The sequence below is a fragment of the Leucoraja erinacea genome, chromosome 27 (assembly GCF_028641065.1).
Source record: "Leucoraja erinacea ecotype New England chromosome 27, Leri_hhj_1, whole genome shotgun sequence".
NCBI lineage: Eukaryota > Metazoa > Chordata > Chondrichthyes > Rajiformes > Rajidae > Leucoraja > Leucoraja erinaceus.
Genome location: NC_073403.1, coordinates 19,500,685 through 19,520,150, shown reverse-complemented (window position 1 = coordinate 19,520,150; position 19,466 = coordinate 19,500,685). Strand labels below are relative to the sequence as shown.

Here is a 19,466-nt window from a genome sequence, read left to right as displayed (position 1 = left end):
CCCCCCCGACGCTATGTCCCCCCCCGACGCTATGTCCCCCCCCGACGCTATATCCATCACCCCCCCGACGCTATGTCCCCCCCCCCCCGACGCTATGTCCCCCCCCGACGCTATGTCCCCCCCCCGACGCTATGTCCCCCCCCGACGCTGTGCCCCCCCCCAACGCTGTGCCCCCCCCCCGCGCGCTATCCCCCCGCACACCCCCCAGCCCCCTCTTCCTCTCTCTTTGCTCTTTGGAGGTTTGAGAACTCCAGATGTTGCCTGCTCGCGTCCTTGAGCAGCATGTACATTGGTAGAAAAGAGATTCTCTTCACTTTAAAAAAAAAAATCTGCCAACGAATATTACACCTTCCCCAGACTAATACACCACAGGTATACATTAATATCCTTTAGCACTGCATTTGTACTTTGGTTTTGTAAGTTTTTTTTAGGGTATCCCAAACATTTTTAGTTTGACACGGTGTAGGCATTTTTTGACACTTATTGTAAGCATAACTATTTGATTTGTGCATGTGTTGTGTGTTTAATAAAATGATCTGTGAGTGGTGATCCCATTATTTCTGTGCAAAACAATAGACTCCACAAATAAATTGTTGGCATTGATAGAAATTATAGTTTGATATTGTGTATCTGCAGTTTGGATTTGAGACCATATACCCATATTGGACTTTGACATTGCCTGTATGTTTTGCAGTGTCGATTCTATACTGATAATTTATATCAGGGGCAACAGGGTGCTGAATGAATAGCTTCGTATTATCAAATATGCAACAGGCAAAGGTTAGTAAAATCACCTCTGAAAGTTATACTCTTTCTTCACAAGTTATCTGTTAGCCTTAAAATTGTGTTTTTTCCCCTGAAAAATAGTTTATGATCCTTCCTTGCTCTGAGTGAGCCAGCAATGGACCAAACAAATCAAGAGATATCATTTATATTTGTTTCCATTCTCCACAAATAGTTTCATATTTTTAATGCTTTTATTTTCCCTATGAACTTATTATTGTAGGCTTTAAATAATATTTAATGGAATTCGGAGGCATAAATTCTGAATTTGAAAGCAATATGTATTTGATGATATGTTATACTAAATGTTTGAATCTCAAATGATGGAATGGGCACCATCTGATAAAAGGGATTTGTTGCTTTTGTTAGTAAATATTGGTTTTCATAACTGTTACAAGCAAGGGCTCATAAATTTTTAGTATTTATATTTTACTCAAATTTGATACTTAATGTTGTCACTGGTTAAAACGAGTTCAGGCTTCCAGTGAGCTGAGTGGCAGTCTTGTCAGGTAGTCGAATTTGGTAGAAAAATCAAGTTGGTATGCTCCCCTTGGTGAAACTAAATGCAATTTGATTAAAATCTAAAAGAAGTCAATCTTGATATACCTCATGATTTAATTGTTCAGTTATTAGCTGGCTCAGAGTAATGGAGGGCTAAGAATTATTTTTTTGGACATGTGAGATCAGTTTTAAGACTATCACATCACTTGTGAATGAATGTAATTTTAATGGTGATTTTTCTAACCGTTCCCTGTCCTACACATGGTACAATGATATTTGTTTAACCTGTAATGTTGGATGACTATTTATTATGTGTAAAATTTGACTTTTAGTAGTTTTATTCATTTTTTACTTTCATATGCCTTTTTGAAATTAACTCTAAATTGCAGTTCACTATTTGCATAAAGTGCCATTGTTAACATCCTTGCATAAGAAATGTATGGGTTAGATAGATAGAGGTAGAATGAAAATCTTGCTCGATGCATCATCACAGCATAAATTAGACATTAATTACACACATTCTGCAAGGCGGAGAAAATACTTCAAAAACACATCAGTGCAAACTGCAAGTAGGAAACAAATCCACGGAAGTGCAAAATATGGTCCATAGTGTTCCGTTGCTGAACGAAGGTGCCAATTTAAGGACCTTGAGTACTTCTAGATGCGAGCAAATAAGTGCAAAGTGTCAAGAATTAAGGGAATGAAAGAGCAGATGGAGTTCATTTAGTGTGTGTTGCACATATCACTAGTACACAAAGTTTAAAGATTTATTTTCATGGGGCTGAATTTCACGTGGGAGGAATTGTGCTTTAGTTGCAGTCTTCTCGTATTCCATCAAGAGTTTTGTATTCATTTTGAGTACTTGTTGGCCACAGATTTCCTAAAATTGTATCCTTCAATAAATATGTGTTTCCTTGATTTATTACCAATTTTAGATGTATAAATAGATAATAAGGTTTGATGTGATAACAAACAAAACTCATTTATTTGGGTAGATTAATCTGGAGCAAGTGCCACTAGCTTTATGTAAGACGTAGGTTACTTAGTTACTGACTTAAGGCTCCAAAAGATGTCAATCGTCTGATGTCCATCGCCTGGATATTTTAATTTTTTTGAGGAGATACAGGAAAAAAAGATATACCAGTTGAATGTACTTTGAGAACATTGGAAGGAAAAGGGAAATAATCAAGAGGAACAATTCATGAACTAAAGACGTCCTCCACTGTATTTAGAACCATGGTCATATGTCACAGTTATGTATTTGAAGATGGCACTTGTAATTAAAGTAATGCATTGAATATATTCCAATTGCATTAAAAAAGATCTGCTTGGCTCACTGTCATGCAACGGTTGATCTAAACCTGGTGGTTTGAATTCAGTAGGTCCCTTGCCGTTCAAGGCCATGATGCTTTATAGATGCAATAATGGTCAAATGTTTGAATTTGGCTTCGGAATGTAATGTTTTGCAAAATTACTCTTATCTATTATTTCAATTTTACATAATTGAATTAACTTTTAATTCTAGTTGAAGATCATAGCATGATCTTCATATTTTCACAAAGTTAAATAAGATTTGGATAAATACATTTATAGAGCAGAAAGCACAGGATCAGGTCCTTTGGTCCATCATGTCTATGCCATTGTAATGTCAGTCCATTGTAAATGTCCCTCCATCCATGACTGTTCATATGCCTGTCTAAATGCCTTTTAAATGTTATCCTATCCACTTTCGCTCACAACACGTTCCAGGCATTCAATACTCTATAAAACAAGAAAAAAACTTGCCTTGTAAATCACCTTCAAACTTTTCCCCTCTCATCTTAAATCTTTGTCCTATAATATTTGATGTTTCTTCCATGGAAGTGAAAAAAAGACACCGTGTACCTTATTTATGCCTCTCATAATTTTAAATCGGGTCACACATCTGCATCTGGTGCTCCAGAGAAAACCAAATGTATCCAATCCATTGCATGGCAGGTCATGTTTGTCCTGCCCTACCACTCTTCAAACTTAATTTATTTCCCACCCCTACAATCCAGTCTGAAGAAGACCTGAAACGTTAACTATCAATCTTCTGGGATGCTGCCTGACCTGCTGAGTTACTCTAGCATTTTGTCATTCCTTGGTAAATCAGCATCTGCAGTTCTTTGTTTCTAAAGTTTTATACAGTTACAACATAACTATAATTTTTAAATTCAGTGCCCCGACTAACAAAGTCTATACTAGTGTGCCTTATGTTACCACTCTATCTACTTCTGTTTTCACCTTCAGGGAGCTATAGTCTTGTCCCCTCAGATCGCTATGTTGTTAAGGGTCAAGCTATTTACCGGACACTTTCCTTTTGTATTTGACTTCCATTTATGAATGCAAAAATCTGAAGCATAAATTTTAAATTAATGCTTTGCTTTATTCTTGGCTTCTCTCTCTCGTGTGTTTTGTCAAGTACAATAAAAAATGGTCTTTTAGACCTGGCAGATACACAAACTTTGCACTTTCAGTGCCGAGTTAATTTGATCTAGTGATTGGTTGCGGTCTAATCTTTACTTCATTTACTCCCTAGCCTTCATCTCTCCACCCCCCCCTCCACCCCCCCCCCCCCCCCCCCCCCCATGGGATTCATTTCCCACACTACCTTTCCTAATCAAAACTGTCATTCAGGTGTAGACAATTATAGTTAATGGGTTTAGTTAGAGATTAAGTACGGAAACAGGCTCTTCGGCCCACTGAGTCCGCACCGACCAGCGATTCCCGCACATTAACACTATCCTACTACTAAGGACAATTTTACACATATTCCAAGCCAACTGACCTACATACCTGTACGTCTTTGGAGTGTGGGAGGAAACCAAAGATCTTGGAGAAAACTCGCTGTCTGGAGAAAGTTTGATAGTTTCTTTGTATACCTTGTGGATAATGTGCTTCCATTGCTTTCTCCAATTTATCTCCTGAATAGCCAAACACTAATCTTGAACGTTTGCCACCTGGTTAAATATAATCCCAGGAGAAGAAACAAATCTGTAATAGCTCTAAAGTATCCTTTTAATAATTTTTGTAATTATCATTTTCACTATGGAATTCAGTCAAACTTAAATTTCTAATTTAACCCTTTAAATCTAGGTATACGTCGAGTGAAATATAACACCATTTGTAAGTTTAGGAATTATATATAGTACTAATAGCTACAGAGGTCAAGAGAAATAGTGACAGCGGAAACAATGTACTGAATTTGGATGAGCATGATCACGTTGAATGATGGAGCAGGTTTGAAAAATCAAAATGGCCACCTTGCTCCTTGTTTCATTGTTTCTATTCCCAATCAAATGTAATGCCTAAAACTGAACGCATTATTCAGATTTGTGTCTGTTGATGGGTGTTGCAGCATAAACATAATATCCCCTTATGTTCCCCTCCCAGCCGCTCCCGTATGAAGGCCAGTGTTCCATTAACAATATATGTTACACTTTGTACCTGTGCCCCAGTTCTAATGAGTCCTCCCACACAACCGAGTCCACATTTTACTCTCTAGAAACAAGGGACTGCCGGTGCCGGTTTACAACAAAAAAAGAGGAATGTGCTGGAGTAACCCAGTGAGTTGGGAAATATCACTGGTGATGTTTTGGGTCAGGACCCGTCTTCAGATGGATTGTAGGGGAGGAAACCTGGGGAAAGAGAGAGGGCAGGACAAAGCGTGGCAGGTGAACACAAGCAGAGATTTTTGATAGGCAGATGGTTGAACAAAGGCTCTGTCTCCCCTGGCTTCCCACTGCTGTGGTACCTGCATGGAGGCGAGGTAGGAGATACAGGGACAGGTGTTCCATTTCACGTGGTTACAGGGGAAAAACCTGGGAAGGGGCGGGTTTGGATGGGAAGGGTTGAGTGAACCAAGGAATTTCAGAAGCAGCAATCTCTGAAGGAGGTGGAAAGATGTGGCTGGTGGTGGTATGTTGGAGGCAAATGTGTTTGTTGCACATGCTGGCAGAGTGAAATGTGAGGACCAGGGGATCTCTGTCTGAAGAAGGGTCTTGACCCGAAACATCACGCATCCTCCTCTCCAGAGATGCCGCCTGTCCCGCGGAGTTACTCCAGCATTTTGTGTCTATCTTGGATCTCTGTCTTTGTTGCATCTTGGGGGGAGCAAGAGCAGAACTACAGGAGACACGGGTGAGGGCTCCTTCTATGACAGCTGGGGGGAACAACGTTTACGAAAGGAGGAGGACATCTTGGATATTGTCGATTGGAAAGCCTCACTTTGTGAGCAGTTGCAGTGGAGACAGATGAATTGAGTGTACGGGGATAACGTCTTTGCAAGAGGCAGGGTGGGAGGACGTATAGTCCAGTTAACTGGGAGTCGGTAGGTTTGCAGTAGAGGTCAATCGAAAGTCTGTCTACTGTGATGGAGACAGATCAAGAAAGGGGGGAGAGAGGTATCAGAGATCGTCCAAGTCCAGGGCAGAGTAGAAGTTTACTCATTTTACTCTGTTACTGCTGATTTTTCATTGGTGAAATTAGATTATTTTTGTTTCGGCAGTGAGCGGCTTGACTTAAAGTTCTAAAGCAAAGCTCTCTTATAACATGTCTACATGCTCTCTCCACATGCCTTTATTATTTCCTGCTTTCATCAAGACAGATTGTTGACCTTCGTAGCACAGTAAGTCACAGGCATTGATATACAAAGTTCTAGCCCAACCTTTGGTGAAAAATTTGAATTTACTTGTTGAATGTCACAAGCCTCTTCGTGCCAATCAAATACCTTTCCCATATCTCTGTGGTCTCCCACTTTCAAAACGATTGCCAATATGTGGCACAAGATTACGACCTTCAATTCTGTATACTCTTTGGTAGAAAACCTTTGGAGCTTTCATTGAAACTTTAGTGTAGGTTTAAATAGTCAACATATGTGGATATTCTTTTGTTTATTTGTTTATTCAGTACTTGTCAAAAATAATTCAATTTCACAGATGAGATCTAACTCAACAGATTCATCTTGTAACTGACCTTAATAGGATCTTAATTGTTCGTCCAACCTTTTGGCTGAGACACTGTTTTACTTGCATGCCAGTCCTCCTGAGTGTATTAATATTCTCCATATTAGTGATCAAAGTAGGTTTTACTTTGCCAGTGAATAGCATGTGTTTGCATCACCTTTTCTGTTTATTAAAAGAAAACCTGCTCTTGAGGTGCTTATTGGTTTGTGGAAGCTGCCAGATGTTAAATGAGAAAAAAAATTATGGTATTTTGCTTTGTTTTGTTCATCTCTCTTCCTTTCTTTTAGGTCGAAAAACATTTTAGAGATTTGGAAAATCAGAAGTTAATGCAGCAACGTTCACAAGCACAGCAAACACAGAAGGAAACTGCTTTGTCGTCCTGAGTGGCTTGAATAGTCCTTTGCAGAGCCTGATGGGGGAGGGATGGGGATTTTTTTTTCCTGGGATGGGGAGGGAGTAGTCCACATGTTTTTTCCAGGGAGAATCTACAGTGAGCTGACATTTCCACTTCGAGAAGAGAATAGACTTTACAAAAAAAGCATCCAAGACAACACTTATTGTAACTTGACTAACCATAAATTACCTTTTTTCTTTGTTTGCTTTTTAAAAAAAATAAAGTCATATTTTGTTAATTTTATTTTTTACATGTTCATTTGCTTTTCATATTGTCATTACACTCATTTTAGGTAGATCCTAAATTGCTGTCTGTGATCTGCACAACACAACTTTTCAAACATTTGTTAATGCAAGAAACCAGCTGGTCATAGTAACGGTGTTCTAAAGAGGGAAAAAGCAAAGCAAGAAGGTAATTTAATGCGTTAAGTGGTTGTCCCATGTAGGAGAAATTTCCTTTCAAGTCCTTTTCTTTTCCAGAAGCTTGTTCCCAGAAGGAATAAGTCCAGATTTTTTTTTAACGTCACTGAAAAGTCTTCCAGTGAAGAATTGAGTATCTGATGATGGAAGATTTGGCTCATGAGCTTATATCCTCTGACTGTGTACAGAATAGGTTTGTCTTGCTAAGACAATGCTTACGGAGAGAGTGGTCATGTTAAGGATATAACTGTTCATGCAGTTTTGCATGTGTCATGTACTGTACACTTCATTAAATTGGAAGAAAAAAGGTGTCGCCTGGTCTTTGCATAATAAAATTAGACAGTAACAGTCATTTAAAGTCCTTTTTATAGGCTGGTGAAGAATCTATGATAATGTATATTTTTATTCGCAGTCCCTGTCAGCACAACACTATAATATAAATTGGAGAAATTTAAAAAACATTTTAAAGCTGAATCTGTTATTGTCTTATTTTGATTGAAAATATGAAATTAAAGAGAGTAAGAAGAAATGTGTAACCAGTGTTCTTTATTCGGTACACTTATTTTCCCTGTAGAGATTTTACTAAGTTTTGTCACAATTTCCATGGCACCTTTCTGGAATATCTGAAAATTTAAAATGTTCTTTGTTCAACTTTTTTTTAAATTCCAAGCTATCACTTTTAGTGGATTCAAGTCACAAACCATTTCGATTAGTCTAGAACTGGGTGGAGGAGTGAATTTGTTGTAGAATTGTAAATCATTTTCCTACACTTAACACTCTTATTTCCTTTGCCCATCTCTTCCTCCCAAGATAGACAAAAATGCTGGAGAAACTCAGCGGGTGAGGCAGCATCTATGGAGTGAAGAAAATAGGCAATGTTTTGGGTGGAGTCCCTTCTTCACACTGATCCAAGATACAATTTTACATGTGGTATTACATTGTTCAATTTTATTGATTAAATAACACAATAAATAGACATTGTTGCAATCCACTACTTTGCTTAAAGTTTACTTAGTAACTATTTGTAATAGCCTGAGCCAAATCACTGCCTTTGGTGCAGTGAGGTGATTTCTACATCCCCCCCACTTGGTGGACTATTGGCAAAGGAGAGTGGGTTTTCCAGATCCTCTGCCCAGCTCGGATTTTATTCATCCAGTGACTGCCATAGTGATTCTTCAATTAAATTAAGCATTTTATTTTATAAATTATGTATTCTTCGATCAATGTGAAGATAAATGAGTATCATTGAGTAAATTTTCACAGGAACAATCATTTTATGCAGTTATTTAAAAAGCTTTGGTTAAATCATTTTACGAGTTTCATGAACTTTATTCACTTAAATTTTGGTAAGTATGTATTTGAGCCTTTTTCATGTTTGGATCAAAGAAAGAACACTGGGAAGGGTGGTGCAGATCTTGCTAAAGTCGCTGCTCCTAAGGCAAATGACAATCTGGTTTAATAATCTGGGGTGATCATTCCCTGCATCTGTGGTTCATTGTGAATTTAGCATGATATTAGCCATTATAATGCATGAAAATAATCAAATTAAAGTACGGGTGGCGCTTGAGGAAAAACAATTGGGTCGGCCCCCTTGCACCTTGTTGCTCAGAAGAAGTCCTCGTGTTCACATTCATTGATGGACACCAAGCAAATGAGATGCATTTCCATCGACTTTAGAAGCTTTGGCTGCACACTGCAATTGGTGCATGAGATTTCAGTGTTTAGTATAGGTGGTGCCTATTTCATAGTTGTGTTTGATGCCAGGAATAAATTATCCTTGCGTAGAATTATCAAGCTCAAACTGTTAACATGGTAAGCACAGATGTACTTCTGGCCTTCAAAGCAAAATTGGATGAATAATGTTTATGCAGGCTGCTGGTGATTTGATTCCAGGCCAGTCTCCTGAAGGTTTAGTTTGAGCACCTTTTGCAGAAATATTTCCCCCCAAATTGACCTAATTGACTTGGCAATTGTGAGAAATGGTGAGTACTGTAGACAACAAATAGAACACAAGCTGATCAAGTAGGCCAAATCCAATGAACAAATGTTTTATTCTTATATTCATATTTCCTCATTTTAAATTTGGAGGTTTCAGCCCATGTATGAGGCTGACGTGTGCAATGCATTTGACCATCATAGACAACTTGTAACATGGATTTATCTAATATTTTGTTAATCAAGTTAACTTTTGTGTTTTTATTTCTTGGGTGGGTTTATTTTTGGAAATGCAAATTGACCAAATATAAGTAAAATGGAAATGGCATCTGAAACAAATATTAAAATCAGTTCCTTTACTTGGTATTTGTAGCCTTCTAACCTGATTAATATCATTATTCTTGTGAATAGTTTTTCTCACAAATTAATTTAAACCATGAATGTGCCTACCAAGTGTTAAATTTAAGAAAAGGCTACCATCTTGTAACTGATAATTTAGCACTAGGAGTAAAAATGATAGTTATGGAGATCAAATGTAAAATGGTTTAAAGCTCATTCTTGTGAAATTTACAAAGCTATCAAATGCCAGAAATGCAAATTAGTTAAAGCTTGTATCATTTTAATGTCTGGAAATAGTATGAGTTTTTTCTAGTCCATTTTCAATGTAGTTGAATGCATTGATGGCTACCAGCAGTACAACCCTATCCAACCAAATTGTCTACTTGTGTATTGTAGTGTATTTGGATGCTTGGAACTGACTCGAAAGAACTCTCAGATACAGGAGTAAACTAACGAGCTTCTTTATTGCAGGACGCCACCATGAGTCTCCCCCAGCGCATGCGTCCCCTCGCACAAGACATAACATGCTAATTATATTACATACATCACACTGCTCCCCATTTAACTTAGAGGCAGGTAACACCATTTACATTATATACAATACACTGCTCCCCATTTAGCTTGGAGGCGAATAACACCATTTCTAGTACATTAAATATAATTGATTAACACAGTTGCAAAATTATATCATTGCAGTCATCTTACATTACATCTTCAGAACTGTAAACTGTATCTAAACTTAGCACATAATGGTTCATTCCACTCATCTTCCTTAAACCAAATATATTACCCCTTGGTTTATGTGTTATCCTTCTGTGTAAATTGCACACTCTTTCTAATCACTAGCTCTACCTGTACCTCTGCCTCTTCCCTTTTTAAATATCCTAATCTAATTTGCAGATTTCTTCCTGTTCTTGAAATTCTGCTAAAGTTAACATTTCATCTGTTTCTGTTCTTTATTTGTAGGTGGGATCTGACACATGACTGCAGGTTTTTGTTTTTCAGTCGCTCTCTGTCGCTCAATTTCCCGGCCCTACGTATTTATCTGCTCTTGTTGTATAATGACATTCTGCAATGCATCACCATTTGTCCATTGCTCAGTGAAGGAAGCTCCATGCTGGACTATACTGAAGTGTCCTAATCGCAATCGGTCCTGCATACTTTTGCCTCTCATCTTTAGACTTTTCTGTTAACAGCTTTTTGCTCATCGTCACACATTTATTTAACCGTTCTTTGCAACGTTTAAGCCTTTTCTGCTGTTCGTCTATTTGTCTTCTTAAATCACCTTTCTGGTTATTCATCAAGCAGTAGGATCTATACTGTCCTTGCAATACAGCAGTGGCTTTGATTTGCGCTCTGTATATTTCTCTTACTACATAAGCACGGTAGTGATACTGCACTACAACTGCTGTATAAATCGGTTTGAGGAAGTCTTTCCTATATCGTTTAAGCCTTTTGTATCGTTTCAGCCTTTTCTGTTGTGCATCTATTTGTCTCCTTAGGTCTTTCCTATACGAACTCATACGGAGTACTGACTGCACTTTTACAGTAGCTCTCTTTTGCTTAACCACCATACCACCTCTTGTAGGCAGTTTGAATGGTAATAGTTGCATCCCTCATTGACTGATATTGCACAAACTGGGAATGCCCTATTTTACATGCTTTGTACCATCTCTGGATCGAAATGACTGCTTGTCGCATAGCTCTGTACCGTACCCTTAATCGGTAACCAGGGTATGCAGCTTGCAGAGTGACTACAGCTGCCTTTTGCATCAAGAAATGCTTTCTTGTAATGCACATTCTTATGAATGACTTAATACAGCGTGCTGCCTTGGTTTTCTCTACCAATACTCTGGCTTTAATCCCGCGGTATAAGGCCTGAATACACACCACTGCTTCTCTCAAACTCTTACACTGTCTCACTTGGACATCTCTTATCTGGCATGCTCTGTATCGTTGCTGTACCGCAATGGCAGACCAGCGTAGTATCTTAAAATACTGAAGCTGTTTATAATCTGATAATAAGCCTGTATGACCTTGACAGATTTATGCATGCCCTGCAGTTGCCTTCGAACAAGCACTCCACGGTAGGCTGCCTGAAGCAGTACAACGCTTCTGCGTTCCTTCATGTAAGTTTCGCGATCACTTTCCATTTGAAGGTGTGCCCTATAATGGGTTTGTACTATTATAGTTGCCAATCTCATTGCCTTGTATTGACGGTATACTCTGTGCCTTCTAAATGCTGCTTGTATTACCGTGTTGCCTTCTGTTTGTTCCGGATTTCTTTCCGTACATTCATACCCCTGAATGCAGCTTGAATAGCTAGGGTTGCCCTTTGGATGGCAATTTCTCTTTGCCTTTGACTTCTGCCACTTTGCATTTGCCCTTTGTCCCTTAGCACTTGACCTGTGTCCCTTTGCACTTGACCTGTGTCCCTTTGCACTTGACCTGTGTCCCTTTGCACTTGACCTGTGTCCCTTTGCACTTGACCTGTGTCCCTTTGCACTTGACCTGTGTCCCTTTGCACTTGACCTGTGTCCCTTTGCACTTGACCTGTGTCCCTTTGCACTTGACCTGTGTCCCTTTGCACTTGACCTGTGTCCCTTTGCACTTGACCTGTGTCCCTTTGCACTTGACCTGTGTCCCTTTGCACTTGACCTGTGTCCCTTTGCACTTGACCTGTGTCCCTTTGCACTTGACCTGTGTCCCTTTGCACTTGACCTGTGTCCCTTTGCACTTGACCTGTGTCCCTTTGCACTTGACCTTTGTCCTTTTGCACTTGACCTGTGTCCTTTTGCACTTGGCCTTTGTCCTTTTGCACTTGGCCTTGGTCCTTTGAAGGACTCTCTGCCCTCTTTAGTTCAGGCTCCTTGCCTCTGGATGCCCTTGGAGATTTTGGCGAGAAATGAGCCATTAATGCCTCCTTATACTCATACATTTTATCTGTGGGCTTTGCTGGCAGCAGTAACATACGTACGGTTTGATAACCCTCTCTTCCTAAGCCTAATATGCTCTCTTATTCTCCTCTGCAGCGATATCATTGGAAATGAAACAAGCCTCCAAGACTTTGGTCCATTTCTCAAAATTACACCCATAATCTAACTGGGGCACGTTTCCTACAATTTGAAAAGCCATGCTACCTGTTGCTATTCAGGTGCACTATCTTCTTTTCTCTCACTGTATTCTGCACTAGACTTAATCTTTCTACACACTAAGAAGTGATCCAGCCCACTGACTATTACTAATTCTTATAATAATAGATTTATACTATTAACGAACATTTCATGTTAATAGACATTTAGAACATTTTAACCATATTCCTGCTATGCACACAGATTTACTATTAATAACAGTGACCAATGCATTACATTCAACAGTCCCGCTTTTACTGTGAAGGAATAGTGACCAATGCATTACATTCAACAGTCCCGCTTTTACTGTGAAGGAATAGTGACCAACGCATTACATTCTACAGTCCCGCTTTTACTGTGAAGGAATAGTGACCAATGCATTACATTCAACAGTCCCGCTTTTACTGTGAAGGAATAGTGACCAACGCATTACATTCAACAGTCCCGCTTTTACTTTACTTTGAAAGATTTCACTGGTCCAGCTTGTTGGCCTATGGACTCCGGTGCCTTCTCGACCTCTCGAGCTGTCCCCACCGGTACTTTTGCTGCTGGCCTCACCAGACCTCCACTTTTGCTGGCTCCCCCGGGCTTCACCGTTACTTTTGCTGCCGCTGGCTCACTGCCAAATCGACTCCTGCTGCTTTGCTGACTTTCCTGCCCGCTGGCTCCACAGCCCTCCCGGCTGCTACTGGACCCGCTGCTCGGCTCGTCGCTGGCTCCGTGGACACCCTACCGAAGGTGTGTTGCTGCTAGTTACTGCTGCTAGTCCCCGCTGTTCCAAGCATCAGGACTGTGCCCCACCGTCGGGGGCTGGCTAAGCGCTGTGTCCCGCTTCTCCCTCGGCCGGACTTCCTCTCACATCCGGGCTTTCCCCCTCGGCCAGTCCGCTTCTCTTACGCGGCCGGACTCTCTTTTCTGCTCGCGGTCGGGCTGTATCTGCTCCCGGCTGGGCTTTCTGCTCACGGCCGTCTCTTGCGACCGGGCTTTCTCTCACGACCGGTCCGCTTATCTCATTTTTTTTTTACTCTGCTGGTCCGCTTCTCACGCGGCCGGCTTTCTCCCTCGACCGGGCTGACTCTTCTCCCAGCTGGGCTGACTCCGTTTCGTCGGTGGCTTCACTGTCCGTGACGTACCCGGTACTAGGTCCTCACTCGACGTCGTTGGCGGCTCCTGGGCCTGGCTGTGGGCTACACAGCCCTGGAAAACGTCCGAAGTAAGACACCGTCACTGTCCTGCTGGTTAGGCTTCCAGCTTTCGGCAGCATTCTTCGGTGACACTGCCCCACTTGTTTTCCTTGCTTCCTGTTCCGACCTTTCTTTTCTTTCGCGCCAATTCACAACCATTTGGCGCCAAATCTTTTGGCTTGGTGCCGTTCCACTTTGTTTCCAAACACAACTTTTTAACTTTTCCTGACAGCCCTTCTTCTTTCATTTTTTGTTCTTTTATCCTCGTCGTGCTGTTGTGTATTTTGGTGTAACAATTCACCTAAAACTTGTACAAAGACTATTCAGCTTGAGGAATTTGACAAAAAAAAAATGTCCGTCTAAAATGAGTAACAATCCGAAGTACAACATCTTGCCACGTAGACACAACATAGAGGTAGCCTGACAAAACTCGCCGATTTGTACAGGTGATGTTTTAAATGCAGTCCCCGGCATAGAGGGATCTGCAGGCCTCTCTTGTCCCGCTCGCAAACAACTGCGACACAACTCTGTATCTACAGTTTAAACTTAAAACAATCCTGTGTGTTGCAAAACAGTCCTGTGGGTGAGTTCACAAACTCTATCCCATCCTCGTCGCCAATTGTAGTGTATTTGGATGCTTGGAACTGACTCAAAAGAACTCTCAGATACAGGAGTAAACTAACAAGCTTCTTTATTGCAGGACGCCACCATGAGTCTCCCCCAGCGCATGCGTCCCCTAACACAAGACATAACATATGCTAATTATATTACATACATCCCAGATGATGACTGCTGGCAAACTATTCAACAGGTTCCAGTCTAGCTAAGAGTAGGCGGTCTTGGCTCCTTTATAATTCCAATCTGTTGCCACTGGGTGCCTAAATTGATGTGTGTACTACTGCAGATGCCCTGGGCTATAGATGACTTAACTACACAATGTTGAAATGAAACTTGGTCCTGTGTTAGTTCATTAACATGTAGATTAATGAAGAGTGGACAGTTCTACGTTTCTCCTGAGTTTTCCTTGTCACTTGTGGCCAGTAATTTCATTTTTACTGGATTTTTCAATTTCAGGCAAGCAACTGCTTGCTTCCAGTATCAACTGACAAGGCTCTTGAGCTCAAGAAAATATCTTCCTCACAATAAACTGGAGGAAAATGACGAGTGATGTTTTGTATTCAAGATATCAACAGTCCCCATCCTTAGTCTTCTTATAGAAACTTACAAAATTCTTAAGGGGTTGGACAGGCTAGATGCAGGAAGATTGTTTCCGATGTTGGGGAAGTCCAGGACAAGGGGTCACAGCTTAAGGATAAGGGGGAAATCCTTTAAAACTGAGATGAGGAGAACTTTTTTCACACAGAGAGTGGTGAATCTCTGGAACTCTCTGCCACAGAGGGTAGTTGAGGCCAGTTCATTGGCTATATTTAAGAGGGAGTTAGATGTGGCCCTTGTGGCCAAGGGGATCAGAGGGTATGGAGAAAAGGCAGGTACGGGATACTGAGTTGGATGATCAGCCATGATCATATTAAATGGCGGTGCAGGCTCGAAGGGCCGAATGGCCTACTCCTGCACCTAATTTCTATGTTTCTATGTTTAGTCAGAAATGAACAACTTTTCACAAAAGATCACAGACACAGTTGTGACTGGAAAGTGAGCAGTTACAGAAATAGTAACCATTAGCCAGCCCCGCTGACTAAGTGCAAGAGATTCTGCTCGGCACTGCTTGGTTCGACTGCTTCCAGTTGTGACAGTGGAAGAGAGAAGGGGGGGAAAGAAAAAGGTTGGACTATTGAGAGAAGGCATGTAGAAATGCCCTGTTCCCACATAAGATGCCCGCAGCAGCTGACAAACTTTCCCTGTTGCATCCAAAATCTTGTTTATATGTACAAATTGCCCATAAGTTGGGTGTAACCCACGGACGACTAATCCAACTCTTAAAAGTATTTCATAAATATTGCAATAGCAGGTGTGTAAGTTGTGTTAAATGAATGAAGAATTCATGTTTAAACCCAAGGTGGTTAATTATGATAGGCACAGAAGTGGTCCTGGGGAGATAGGATTTTATTGGATGATGGATCAAATCCCAGCCTATTCCGCCTCTCTTTATGCTCTCTTATTTCCTTTGGCAGTAAAATGATGCATGTTAAATACAGCAATACCTGTAAACTCGCAGGAGGTAATCTCTTGCTTTGTCTTACTTTGTTGATTCTATGATGCCCTCATGGAATTTATAGAGGTTAATAAATATTTGGGCCACTTATCAATATTGTATCAAAAAATATGTTTGAAATGAGTTGGTCATCGAACAATTTTTAATTTCACTCTTTCCTCTTAAATGGCTTGATGTACAAAATTCATTTAAAAAATGATTGTTAAAAGTTTCGTCCCCGTTAAATAAGATCCAGCTGCTGAGAAGAAAATAAATTGCACACATGCCAGAGGTGATCAGAACTTGCTGCTTAAGACCATTCGGCCAAGTTTATTTCATGTTCCTGAGCTTTAATGATCACTTATATTTTATGTTAGCGTCCTGATTCAATGGTAACGGGCCCATCTGAGCCGGAGGATCAACGATTCAAGCTCTAAAACACGGTCCAGAATAACATTTTAATACAATGATGATACAACTGTCACATTGTCAGAGATAAGCCTTTGAGATAAATGGTAAAATAAAGCATTCTTTTGTCAGGTAGACTAATTAGAATCGATATTTTAATGATATGCATATATAAATATATCTATCTATTAATATATAAAACTCAAATCCGTCCGCCGTCCGTCCGCCTGCAGTACGGATCCCTTCCTGCCTTTTGATTCGTTGACGGCTGCTCCTTCCTATCAGCTTCCAACACACTTGGAAACAAAGTTGCAAGACAGGAACACTGAACTTTTCACTGCTGCAGCAGGCAGGGGAGGTGCAATTGAGGGAGGCAGGGGAGTGCTGGAAACTTACATTTGGCAACGGCTTCAATTCCATTGGAGGAGACGGGTGCATGGTGGAATATTGGGTTGGGGGAATCACACCATTGGGGGAGCAGACCCAACGGGTCTGCACTTGGTCTAGTATATTACTAAAACTCTGTTCTTGACCGGTTTTGGCGATCTGTGCTGCGATTTCCGAGAGAACGCCGCCACCTACGGCCGTCATTTTTGGCCACCTCGCTCAGAGCCCCCCTCTGCCGCATGTGTGCCGAGGATTTTTCCCGTCGATTACAAATGACAGAGATATTAATGTTTTTACAAAATTTCCCATTCTCTCTGCTGCCCCTGCTGGCGGCAGTGGGGAGGGACTATAAAACCAGGAAGTGGTGTGCCTCAATCAGTGTCTGCAAGCTGGAGGAAAGCAGAGGGTCACGTTTCTCTGAGCTGTGAATAACACTGAACACATGTCTACTCAAATGTAAGTGCCCTTAGTGGTTCTAAAATGCTTGCAGAATGTGTATATTGGTTCTAAAGCTTGCAAAAAAATGTCTATTGGTTCTAAAGCTTGCAAAAAGTGTCTCTATTGGTTCTAAAGCTTGCAAAAAATGTCTATTGGTTCTAAAGCTTGCAAAAAAAGTCTATTGGTTCTAAAGCTTGCAAAAAAATGTCCATTGGTTCTAAAGCTTGCAAAAAAATGTCCATTGGTTCTAAAGCTTGCAAAAAAATGTCCATTGGTTCTAAAGCTTGCAAAAAAATGTCTATTGGTTCTAAAGCTTGCAAAAAAAAATGTCTATTGGTTCTAAAGCTTGCAAAAAATGTCTATTGGTTCTAAAGCTTGCAATAAATGTCCATTGGTTCTAAAGCTTGCAAAAAAATGTCCATTGGTTGCTTTGGCTTGCAGTTGAAAGGCACTACTTACTGCAAATGGTGGCTTGGGAGCTTTGGCTTGAAGTTGAAAGGCACTACTTACTGCAAATGGTTGCTTGGGTGTGGCTTGAAGTTGAAAGGCACTTCTTACTGCAGATGGTGGCTTGGGTGCAATGGCTTGAAGTTAAAATGCATTACTCACTGCAAATGGGGGCGTGGGTGCATTGGCTTGAAGTTGAAAGGCACCACTTACTGCAAATGGTGGCTTGGGAGCTTTGAAGTTGAAAGGCATTACTTACTGCAAATGGTGGCTTGGGTACTTTGGCTTGAAGTTAAAAGGCACTACTGTAAATGCACTTACTTCCTGTTTGCACTGTATATTGATTTTAGATAAAACGCTACCACTTGCCGCTGTGATTTTTGGCCATCTTACTCAGTCCTTCTCTGCTGAGCAGGTGCAGAGAATTCTTCTCATCAATGAAAAATAAAAGTGTTATTAGTTTAAAAAAAAAAAGTTGAGAATCTCTCTCCTGTCAATCACTCCCATTGAAAGCCACACCTTTTCCGGGGAGGGGGGAGGGGTTATAAAACCCGGAAATGTGGGTGTGGCTCAGTCTCTGCAAGATGGAGGAGGGAGAGGTCACGACTCGCTGTCCTTAGTGGCTTTGCACCCTACTTCAAATGGTATGAAACTGCACTTGAATTTGGTGGCCTTATACCCTGCTTGAAATAGAATTTCAAGGATTAGCCGTGAGTCAACTACCAGCCCACCAGCCGTGAGTGAGTTGCCAGCACAACAGGCTTGATTGACTGAGACTGCAGCCCAAGAATCCATTTGCCGCACAATTTGCACACTAGCCCACTGGAAACCAGTCCCTTCAGCCCACAACACCCATACTAGTGCTCCAGAAGCCCCCCCACCCCCCCCCCCCCCCCCCCCCCCCCCCCCCCCCCCCCCCCCCCCCCCAACTGGCCACCAATATTAGAATTGGTGGAGAGGTGGAATATTGCGTTGGATGACCAGCCCTCCTGTGTGATGTTGGGACCCAACGGGTCCCACTTAGTCTAGTTTAATTATATAAAAAGAGTATTTGCACTTTGCAGAATTAAATGCAATATCGAGATGGGGGTAGATTACAAAGATGGGACAAGTAATTTAAGATATCTTTAAATCTTGTAACACTGCACTCGGCAATAATTACATGGATGTGTATATTTACTCTGGGGAAAACATTTGATACTGTGCTAGAATGGTAATGTGTAATGGGAAGTGTGTCAAAAGGTTCCCGTGGAATCTTGATTTCAGTTATGGTCCTTGGGATAAATGTAGAGGCAAAGATAAGATTCAGTAGCATTGGCATTTTCCAAGGGGCAGACTGAAAAGTTGAAGTCCTGGACATAGGATCTATTGAGCAACTGGGAACATTTTATTTCAATACAGACTGAGCTTGTTAGTCCTGATATCAAAAGACCTATTAAAGCTCCAGCAAAACAAAATCCCAATAACTAAAGCGAAGGCCAACTTAATTTTACAATGGAGACAATTTAATATCTTAAATTCAATGTCCAATTAACTGGTAAGTCCAATTCTGAAAAAGTGAGTCCTTGTCAATGACCAATGATCACCACCACTATTTTGGCTGAAAAGCAAATAGCAGCTAATAACGCAAGAGTGAAACTGAATTAAAAAAAAATATTCTTTTGTCTTTTTGTCATAGATGCCAACAGCGTTTACATGGATTGGGTAGGGCATAGGTTTTTGGTAACTTGCCTGTGGAAGGAAGTTTCAGTTACTACTGTATATAAGGTGTGGTAATTCTGGTTATTGATGACCAGCCTGAAGTCATTTAGCTTGTCCATCATTCTTGCTTCTTTATTCAGGCAAGTTATTATTTAGTGTCATTTAATTGATCTATGATGTTAAATTTCAGTGGTTTGGGATTCTTATTCCACATTCCTGCAGCTAGAAGTTCAACATTATGAGTTATTTTCAACCTGAAATA

At 40.8% G+C, this 19,466-nt stretch overlaps 1 protein-coding gene across 3 annotated transcripts in view; it reads left to right on the top strand.

The window, feature by feature from the left end:
• The window catches only part of LOC129710327 (protein LSM12-like), a 37,118-nt gene extending 29,507 nt beyond the window's left edge, over positions 1-7,611 (top strand). Inside the window, exons 5-6 of one of the 3 annotated variants that reach the window (XM_055657242.1) lie at positions 695-780; positions 6,557-7,611. In XM_055657242.1, the coding sequence (XP_055513217.1) occupies positions 695-745 (51 nt within the window). In that variant the 3' untranslated portion in view covers positions 746-780; positions 6,557-7,611. Of the gene's footprint in view, positions 1-694; positions 783-6,556 lie in introns of those variants that run through there. The other 2 variants (XM_055657241.1, XM_055657244.1) reach the window with 2 other exon arrangements.
• Positions 7,612-19,466: the final 11,855 nt, after the last annotated feature.